The sequence below is a fragment of the Egretta garzetta genome, unplaced genomic scaffold (assembly GCF_000687185.1).
Source record: "Egretta garzetta isolate BGI_Z169 unplaced genomic scaffold, ASM68718v1 scaffold465, whole genome shotgun sequence".
Lineage (NCBI taxonomy): Eukaryota > Metazoa > Chordata > Aves > Pelecaniformes > Ardeidae > Egretta > Egretta garzetta.
Window position 1 is genome coordinate 877,135 of NW_009259680.1, and position 9,986 is coordinate 887,120.

Genomic DNA, 9,986 nt, shown 5'->3' on the forward strand with positions numbered 1-9,986 from the left:
GGCGGCATCAGCTGCGTGCTGCAGGACGGCGAGGTCTTCGAGAAGGCCGGCGTGAACGTCTCCGTCGTGTTCGGGCTCCTGTCCGAGGAGGCAGCGCGGCAGATGCGAAGCAGGGGCAAGTCGCTGAAGGCCAAAGACGGTAAGGGGTCCGGCGGGGAGGTGGGGTAGGGGACCAGGACACGGTCAGCCGAGTGTTGCCCTGCGAGTACTTTGAAAGCAGAGCCTGGCTTTCGAGCAGGACTTGAGGGAGGCCAGACTGATCAACGCTCGAGGAAAGATTTCATTTGTGTCGTGGTGGTTTCCAAGCAGCAAGCCTGGCAGGGGAACTTTCATATCCCTAAAAAACTCAGTATCGGAGCGCTTCGCCCTCCGTCTCGCTGCTTTAAGCAATGTACTGCAGGCGCGGGTTGTTTCTCAAGAACGACGCTGTAGCTCGACAGTGGGAGAGCGCAGGAGTTGGGTACCGGAGAGGTGGAGGCAGAGAACCAAAAAGACCTGAAGGCTAGAGAGGATTCAACCCATGTTCATGTAGCAAAGGGCAATTCTGAGGACTGGGGTGGTGGGAAGCCTTAGCAGTGCCTTATGTTTTAAGCAATCTTCGTCTGATGGGTGCTCTAACATAGTGGTGAGTTGTAGGACAAATACCAAAAAAAGCGTTTAGTTAGGTGCACAGAAGGGTGGGAAGTAAATTGCACACGGATTAATAATTATGGTGACCCGGCATGAGACATTTTCTTGTAGCGGAACAAGCAGTAGCTTGGAACCTAAGGAAAAATAGTGGTGTTCCTTAAGTGATAATAAATGAAGTTATTTGAAAAACTGAAGGGTTTTTTTCTGTGCTTCTTTTTATCTAGGGAAACTGCCTTTTTGCGCCATGGGTGTGAGCTCTGTTATCCATCCAAAGAACCCTCATGTTCCGACCATGCACTTCAACTACAGATACTTTGAAATTGAAGAAGCAGACGGTAAGAATTTTAATCCTATGAAGTACGAATGAAATGTATGACTCCGCAGGAAGGAAGTGGAAACGTGCGGGTAGGGTAAGAGGTTGAGAACCGGTCCAGTTTTGTTCCCAGCTGTGCCAAGAGTCTGTGGCGTAGCACTGGATCTCTTAACCTCCGGGCCTTCATTTGTCCATTTGTAAAACCAGTGTGATGCCTGCATCTGGCACGGCAATAAAGGCATTTGCAGTTTACTTTTTGCAGCGTGCTCCAGGGGTCTTAAGTGAAAAGTGCAGGAGGTTATAAATAAGTGTAAAACATACTCAAAGCAGCAAGTCTAGAATTTAGTAGAGGAAAGGTCTATGAAGGACTGGTAAGCATTCTGGTCAGGAGGGACCTTTGTCTCAGAAGGTGGGAGGACGTACCATCAGAAGCATCGTTCCCCACGGGCGCTATGCCTTTTTTCCCCCTGAGTTTCTCCAACTGGCGCTGTCAGAAGCAGGACTCCAGGCTAGGTGGTCTAACGCCGAGAGCCCGCCTGTACCTCCTGACAGCGTACGTACTGTCAGAAGCTCAAAGAGAGTTTTCTTTCAATCATTTTGCCGGAGCGTTATGGATCATTTCTAGTCCATTACTTTCCTGACTTCAATAAGGATGTTTCCTTTCTTTGGCATGCAGTAAAATGTTTCTGGATTCTTGACAGGGTTGTCAGCCCATCTTGTGAAACTGATATCCTGTAGTCAGGGTCAGCGGTCCAAAATACAGAACAAACAGTTTTCACTGCTTTGAAATTTATTTCATGTTTTCATGAAGTCACTGTTTGTTGTGCTACCTCAAACTCCAATCTTTTGTGATTGATGTTCAGGGATGTCACGGAATAATGATTACGGTTTGTATTGCAGAAGTAGTCGTTAGCTCTTGGTGAACCACTAGCAATGCATTTCTGCTTGGAAGTTTAAAAGAAAAACATTGCTGCTTGCCTCTCTCCTACAGGAACGAAACAATGGTGGTTTGGTGGTGGGACTGACCTCACTCCGACTTACCTGAATGAAGAGGATGCCGTTCATTTTCACAAGACTCTGAAAGAAGCCTGTGACAAGCATGATCTGAAGCTGTATCCCAAGTACAAGAAATGGTATGCGGGGAGAGATGTGCTTGGGTTCCTTCTGTGGGAGCAGAAGGCGGCAATGGATGTTGCCAGTTAAGCGTACTCTAGGAACGGTAGGTTCTGCTGCCTTTTGAAAAGTATAAGCAGACCCTAATGAAGGTCGCCAAACGTGCACTGGGACAAAATGTAGTCTAAAACAATCTTTTATTCACAGAGGCCCGAGTTTTTCAAATCAGAGGGCTGACAACTAGGACCATAAGTCTATAGCCTGATTAAAACCCTAGCTGACTCTACGAAGTTTTGTAAGCCACAGACTTCACTAGGCAACTTAAAAATTTTTTTTGGCCTCTGGTGTTAAACTAGGACAAGACTTTTGCCCCAATGGTCTTGCACTAATTCTGCTTACGGTGAACTCAGGGTAAATGTGCGTGACTTTAGTGTGAGCTCTTGGGCCAGCGCTGAAGTTCTGAACATCCCATTCCAGTTTTTCTGCCTTCAGTCTGACCTTTCTTTTTTTTTTGCCAGGTTGGTAAAGGAGTCTGTCCCTAATGTGGTAGCTTCAGTTTTGATGGAGCTGTACTTTTTTCCAGTGATACACATTCACCAAGAGTTCAACAGCATTTTCTCTAATGTTGCAGACTTTGAATGTTCTTCTTGAGCTGAGAGATACAGGTGATGGGGTCCTTCACTGTTCAGCCAGGGCTTGCTGCTCTGTGTCTGATAATCCTATCTGCCACAAACCATGATATCCAGGAAGGAGGGGCTACCCTTTTGTCAGCTACCAGGTCTTGTCTGAGGACAGGAGATAAAAGTGGGCGTTGTAGCTCGGGTGTGAACCACTTAGTAGAGAAGTGCATCTTACCACCTTAAGACTACTGTCTTGTTCTCTGAGGAGTTTTTGCGTGGCAGTTCAAGGTGTCTGCCTTAATGGTCAGGTTGTTTGCAGTGTAAGTGAGCTAGTAATGCCAGCTGCAGGGGGATGGAGAGAAGGATGCCTGTTCCTGGTCTGAGGGCAGCTCAGGGGAGGACTAGTTGCATCCCATGGACAAGGGCAGTTTTCTCAGTCCCAGCATGAGTGCTTGCTGTGCAGCAGCAGCTGCGTAGCGGCATGCAGTTCTCCTTGCCGGAGCAGTGTGAATCTCCTATGAGCTTCTACTAATTAGCGTTGCCCCTTTTTCCACCTTTCGCAAATGTAAAAGCTCATTACTGTTTACCACGCTGTCTTCCTGATCTAGCTTTAAGACTTTTGTCAGGCTTGTTCTCTCTTGCATTTCTGACTTACCCTTTTTTCTAACTCTTCCTGCTGCTATTAAAAAAACCCTGATCATGACAGTGAATAAAAAAATAGCACAGGTTATCTGTTATATCCCCACGTCTCTCTCACTACGGCCATGCCATTTATTTTGCTGGAGAACAGCTACTGTGGATGGATACATGCATGGAAAACTAGTCCTAAAGGAAGGCAGGGTTTTCTTGCTGTTGGAAGGTTTCTGCTTCCTACTTCCCTTCCATTTCTCCCCTGTATGAAGACTTGCAAAGCATGGCTGCCCAAGCAAGCAACTATAAGCAAGCTAGGTGTGGATACAATGAATCAGCTAATTTATCACACTTGCACACCTACATACTCCCAGTAAATACAAAAGAGATTAATTGCCTCCCTGTTATAGGATAAGCTGCACCTATTCCTTCATAAACTTGAACACGAGCCATGAAAAGCCACTGCTAGAAGGACTCCATCTTCCGAGTTTAACTATTAAAAAGCCTTTTTCCAAGGAGGGCTGACTCACTTTTGATTTTTTCCTTAAGTGACACTGGCTTGCTTATCTGATCTTGGGTTTATAGATTCTTTTAGTTTTGGTGCAGAAAAGCAATTCTTTCACTAGAATGAAGTAATTATCTTCCAAGTTCATTCTGAGTTCATCTGAAAGCTGTACAAATAATTTGGTATCTGGGAATGAAATCTAGAAAGAGCTCTTAGGGTGAAGTTTTGAATCAGGTGTCCCTCCTCCTTCTGAGTAGAGGGTATGGACTGAATGACTCCACATGGAAACATCTGCCTTGGTGTTTGAGTGTTACGTGTTCAGTGACTGCGTGGTGATATGCAGCTTTGCAAACACCCTTTCATCAGAGATTTTACTGGCAGTGAGTGCAGGAGTGCTTTCCAGAGGGTGCTGTACCGTCCTGGCTCTCAGCAGTCAGTGAAACGGTGCGACATCTGGTTCTGCAGGAACTGACTTTTCATCAACGTTTCACTCGTGCCATCCTCTGCCACGTAACTGTTTGGGAGTTCTGTTCATGTCTTTGAATGTTGTGGGCCATGTTAATAATTGTCTGCTACCTCTTCTAGGTGCGATGACTACTTCTATATCAAGCACCGAGATGAGCGAAGAGGGATCGGAGGCATATTCTTTGACGACGTGGACTCTCCCTCCAAGGAGGAAGTATTCCAGTTTGTGAAGAGTTGTGCCAAAGCTGTTGTGCCTTGTTACATTCCCATTGTGAAAAGGCACTGCCATGACTCCTTCACACCAGAGGAGAAGCTATGGCAGCAGCTTCGGAGAGGACGGTGAGTACTGAAGGAGCAGAAGAATACATAGGAGGTGAATTATGCTGGCAAGGAAAAAAAATGGGCTAGTTCTTCATGGTTGCAGGGTTTATGTCCTGTTGTGGCATGGGCTAAATTTGCAGAAGTGCTCTAAAGCTCGCCAGAGAATTTCAACATTTTTGTGTACAGAACTGTTTTTGAAATCCAATGCTAGATTGCTGGGGAGGGTGCAAAGAAGGTACTAGCACACCCTCATCTGTATCCCCCACTCTCCATGTTGCAACACAAGCAACCGATACAAAATGCCCGTTTGTCTGCAGCTCCTTCAAAAACCAAGAGAAGCTGCTGCTTTGTATCAGGCAGAGGGGTGCATGGCGTCCTGAATTCTGCCTTCTCCTGCAGCCCAGTGATGAGGGACACAGAACTGCCCCATGACACGAGGAGCATAAGGGTGTGGGAGTCATACTTCCTCTTCAATAATGAAGCTAAACCCCAGAAAGTCATGGAATAACTGTACCCAAGAGGACTTTCAGCTTCTTACACACATACTTGCTCTATCTGATCTTGGCATTGAAATGAAGACGCAGTGAACTCTTTCTAAAGGAATAAAGATACAGAGGGGTTTTGGTTTTCTGGCATGGTCCAAAGTCACCATAACTTAATAAGCATCCTCAGAAGTTTTTTTAACATGAAACTGTTAATGCTGCAAGGGCTTAAGTACATTGGTAGATACAGTTGTACTCCTTTATCTATGTCCTGTGATTGTGTAAGCATATGGAGAAATACATGTGCTTTGTGCAGAACTGGGGAGTCTTTATTTTCTGCCTCTTCTGCAAAGAAATCGTTGAGAGTGGCATAGAGAAGGCATAAGCATTTAAGTTCAGATCACTGGTCTGCAACAATTATTCAAATAAGCACATATGCTTAATTTGGTGAGGCTGTTCCTGGGAGTGTTGGCCTTTCAGGATCCTGCTAAGGTTGTAAGGGGGAATAGCTTCTTTAGGTTGCAGCCAAGGCCAGCTCATGGGGCCTGCTTATCTCCCTGGATCTGTTACTGGGCTAGGCTAAACTCTCCATTTCTGCAAATAGATAAGCACTCCTCTCTGTACCTCTGTTAAGTACTAATACCTCAGTACTGGTTACTAAGATTACCCCTGCTGAATTGTCACTGCTCTGTTCCTATGCTGGGGGCAGAAAACTCCGTATTCTGGCACTTAAAAGTCCCAGCCAGCACTCTGAAGCTGTCTGACTTACTTCTGCTTTTCGACTGTAGCCAAGAAACAGCAAATCTTGTTCTGACCTTGCTGCTTACGTGTCTTTCAGCACAAAATACTGCATGATAGGAGTTTTTCCTGTGGTCATTTCTGATTCCTTTAAGGCTCCACTTATGTCTGACACCACCACAAAAAAGGAATGCTAGCATAACCAAGCTAAACTTGGTGTTGAGTTTGCCAGCAGGGTTGAGGCCTAGGAGAAGTAAGCTAGTATGGCACCATGCAGAATGCTCTCCTTGAATAGTTTGTCTGCTCTCGTCTGTTACTCCCTGTGCTTTGTGGAGTGGCAAGGGCACACTTGCATTCCCATGCAGAGGATGCTAGAGAACAGGTGGCCCCAAACCAGGGTTCATTCTGACACCCAACACAGCAGAAAGACAGACAGGCTGGTTTTATTTGGTGTCTGCTAGTTGAAGAAGACACAAGCAACTTTGAGGATAAACTTTTTTTTTTTTTTGTTGCATCTCTTTACCCTCCGTAGGTATGTGGAGTTCAACTTGGTTTATGACAGAGGTACAAAGTTTGGCCTCCTGACACCAGGATCAAGAATTGAAAGCATTCTCATGTCTCTGCCACTGACTGCAAGGTAAGGGCATAAATATGTGGAGTTGCAGGTAGGCATTGTCCTTACTAAAATACTTTATAAGATTAAATCAAAGCTCTCTCCTGGTGTCCAGTCTCTTTAACAGTGGTTGGTCCATGCTTGATACAAGAACTGGACAAATACATGCAGATGCTTTTCTGGTCTGCTACACTCACACAGCTGCCAGTAATGATAAAAATATCTAGAACATAGCCTAGATATTTTCTGACAAAAAAATAAAAAGGTATTTTTTGGGCTTAGTTCCTTTTGATAAGATTTCCCCTGCTTGTTCCATGGGTTTTTGTAGTCCTGACAAGCCTGTGGTAAGCAAATTCCACAATTAAACTGTGTTGTGTGAAAAAGTGCCTCTTGGTTTTCTACTCACACCTGATGACTTCATTCGTCTTCTTCAGTGAGGAACCAGATTTTCTTCCTGTTCATTTTCTCCGTAATAATTTTTATTTTACAGGCTTCTGTTTTGTTCATAGTCTTGCTTTCCAGGCTGACAAGTCTGCCTCTTTTTAGTCTTTGTACAGTAGCTGTTCCATACCTTTGAACATATTTGCCACTTTTCTCTAGGCTTAAGTTTTCTATGCCCTTTCTGAACTGGGGATAAGGAACAGACAACTTAAGCTATATATGTGTATCCAAGATGCAGGTGTACTGCTGACTCATACAGTGGCATAATGATGTCTTAGTTCATTACTCCTTTCATAATCCTAACATGCTGTTTGCTGGTTTTGACTACTGCTAAGCACTGAGCTGGCTTTTTCATAGAATTGTTATGATGCCAAGATCTTTTCTGGGCAATAAATGGTAACTCAGTCTCTCAATGTGTACGTAACTTTTTTCTGTGTGCATCACTTCAGATCAATCAACAGTGAATTCCACCTCCCATTTTATCACTCAGTTGCTTTGCTCAATATTAACGCTTTTCACCTTTTTAGGTTTTAACCGACCTTGCTTAATCTGGCAATGCCAGCAAACTTTCATTTACTGTTTATGCCCTTTCCTAGGTTGCTTTTAGATACGCTGAGTAGCACAGGCCCTATAATGAATTTCCTAAGACTCCGTTAGCAATCATCTCCCCTCGCTAGGGTAACTGATCTTTGCCTGCTACCCCTTAGCCATGAAGGTAGCCCTGGTCATACCATATAGCTTCATCCCACTGCCAACACCAGACGTGTCCCTCACCTAGTGGTGTAAAACGGTCCTACTTTTTTGATTTCATTTCTGGGATGATCTGGTTTTGCCTGTTTTCGTCAACATAAGTAGCTCACTCACAGCATGAATGGGTCCTTCCTGGGAGAAAAAAAAATGGGAAAAGGTTATACCCATCCCTTTGTGACTGTTGACACTTTTCTTCCTCTGTTATGCCTCTTAATCGTCTTTTCAATAGAAAGTGGTCCCTCATCAACTTTGTTTTTAAAACCAAGATTCAGTAAGGACTTACAGTGTTTCCAGTCTACCTTCTGGAAAAATTTGCCCTGGGCAGCTGAAAATACTGCATCAGGATCAAATGATAAAAATCAAAGCTGGTGATTTCCCTTAGGACTTGCATCTTCACTCTCTTTTGTCTCGGTTCTTTTCTGGCTCGTATTGCTTGTGATGTTGGTGTGTCACAAGAGACTGCTAAAAGATCTTTGCAAATAAACCTGCATGGATTGTGGGGCAGGGGGCGTTGCTCTTTCTTTTTTTTAATTTGTTCTTCCAGCCTTTCCAGAAGTTGGGAAAAAGGTTGAGCTAACATTTCTCCTGTCTCTTCCGGTGTTGTTTGTTTTTACTGAACTTAATGATTTGTAGCCATATCTGTCTACTTGATGTGAGAGTATCAACTGTGAATGTAGCTTTGCATCCTCAGAAAAAGACAACTCAAGTCCAAACACAGCCTGGTGTGGGAGAGGTGGCAGCCAGCTGGGTAATCTGAGTGAGTTTCCCCTCTCCCTGCAGGTGGGAGTACATGCACACCCCTCCACAGAGCTCGAAAGAAGCAGAAATCCTGGAGGTTCTGCGCAATCCCAAAGACTGGGTGCACTGACATGGATCATGAACAAGATGGATTGCTTACACTGAGCCATTATGAAAGAACAGGAACGCCTGCAGACCAGCTCATTGGAACTGCTGTTGCATGGCGGTTTAGCATAGCTATTTATATGCTTACCTGGTGCCTTAATAATGCTGTAGACGTGTTATAACTTGCAAATATGTGAACTCATTCTTTAAGGTTGATCAGCTAGTATTATCACCCCCTGTTGATGTTGCCTGGTAAAGGACTGGTGATACCCTCACAGGACTACTCTGCATGCTTAAGAACTTCCTCAACTGATTTGTTTGACTGCAAAATGGTAAACTACTGTGAAGTGTTCTCCCAGTGGAATGAAAGCATTATCTGTGCCTAAAAAGCACTGCTTACTCCTAGAAAATGGTGGGATGTTTTAGAAATTATTTTTTAAAATAATAAAGGGAATATTTGATATTATTTTAAACTGTAAAGTCTGCTTTCAGGAAGCTGTGAAAAAGATGAAACTATGTCTTTTTTGAGGCTATCTACAATGACTTGAGAAGGGGAAAGTGTCTTAAAATGTGCTGCAGTAGCACAGCTTGACTGATCAGTAACTGGGAGGTTCTGGGTTGGGGTCCCAGTCTTGCCTGATGAGAGCAGAAGGCTGGTTGTCCATTTTGAGGAGAAAATCTTTCAGCACTGCGCATGTCAGAGAGGATAGCAACCTGCCTCGGGCCAGCTCCTTTACCTGTCAGGGACAGATCAGGAAGCTCTTGGGTGTTGCCCCGAGGTCTTCCAAATAGCACTTCACACTGTGCCCAGCCCCAGAATTCTTGTGCTTTTTCCCCTAGCACGAACCTCGTTGAGGACCCCGTGGGGAAAAGCGAGAGGGTGTCCTGTTCCCAGCCGGCTGAAGAAAAAGGTACTGCTTCCTCCCCGTCGGGGAATCGAACCCCGGTCTCCCGCGTGACAGGCGGGGATACTCACCACTATACTAACGAGGAATGAGCTGATAGTGTGTTGGCTTCCCGGCAGGATGTGTTACAACATTACCTATGGCAGGGGGGCCCCCCAGGGGGGGGCTGCCTTGGCGCCTGACCGGGCCGGCTGCCCTCTGCTCACCAAAGTCAAGCTTCCCCTTGGGCTCCCGTGTTCGCTTCCATGTCACGCTTCCTCCTCAAAGAGCAGGGAAAAATTGAAAGCTCAATAAAATTCAGTGATTTTCTCTCCCCCGAAGGAAAAGATAGTTGGCCCGTACGGGGATCGAACCCGCGACCTTGGCGTTATTAGCACCACGCTCTAACCAACTGAGCTAACTAACCGGGGTGCCCAGCGTTGATTGCTACAACGGACTCTCAAAACTTTCGTTTTTCTGTGCGCCCCCCCTCCCCGCTCCGCGGGCGGCGTTTAGCGGGGCCCACGCCGCAGACGGGGCTCAGGCGGGAGGAGGAGGGGGAGAGCTCCCCGGGGGTAAAAGGTATTGCCTCCTCCCCGTCGGGGAATCGAACCCAGGTCTCCCGAGTGACAGGCGGG

General features: G+C 45.6%; 1 protein-coding gene and 2 non-coding genes across 3 annotated transcripts; 1 reads left to right on the forward strand and 2 right to left on the reverse strand.

Moving 5' to 3' along the window:
• On the forward strand, positions 1-8,924 carry CPOX (coproporphyrinogen oxidase; the record flags this gene model as incomplete). The annotated part of the gene is made up of 6 exons (XM_009638542.2): positions 1-139; positions 855-965; positions 1,935-2,076; positions 4,397-4,615; positions 6,350-6,454; positions 8,402-8,924. Coding segments are annotated over 6 exons (804 nt in total), but the record flags the coding sequence as incomplete, so codon positions are not given.
• Positions 8,925-9,385: 461 nt separating this feature from the next.
• On the reverse strand, positions 9,386-9,457 carry TRNAD-GUC. The gene has a single exon. It is a non-coding gene; the product is annotated as a tRNA-Asp (tRNA).
• A 244-nt stretch (positions 9,458-9,701) lies between these two features.
• On the reverse strand, positions 9,702-9,775 carry TRNAI-AAU. Its single transcript has one exon. It is a non-coding gene; the product is annotated as a tRNA-Ile (tRNA).
• Between the last annotated feature and the right edge of the window lie 211 nt (positions 9,776-9,986).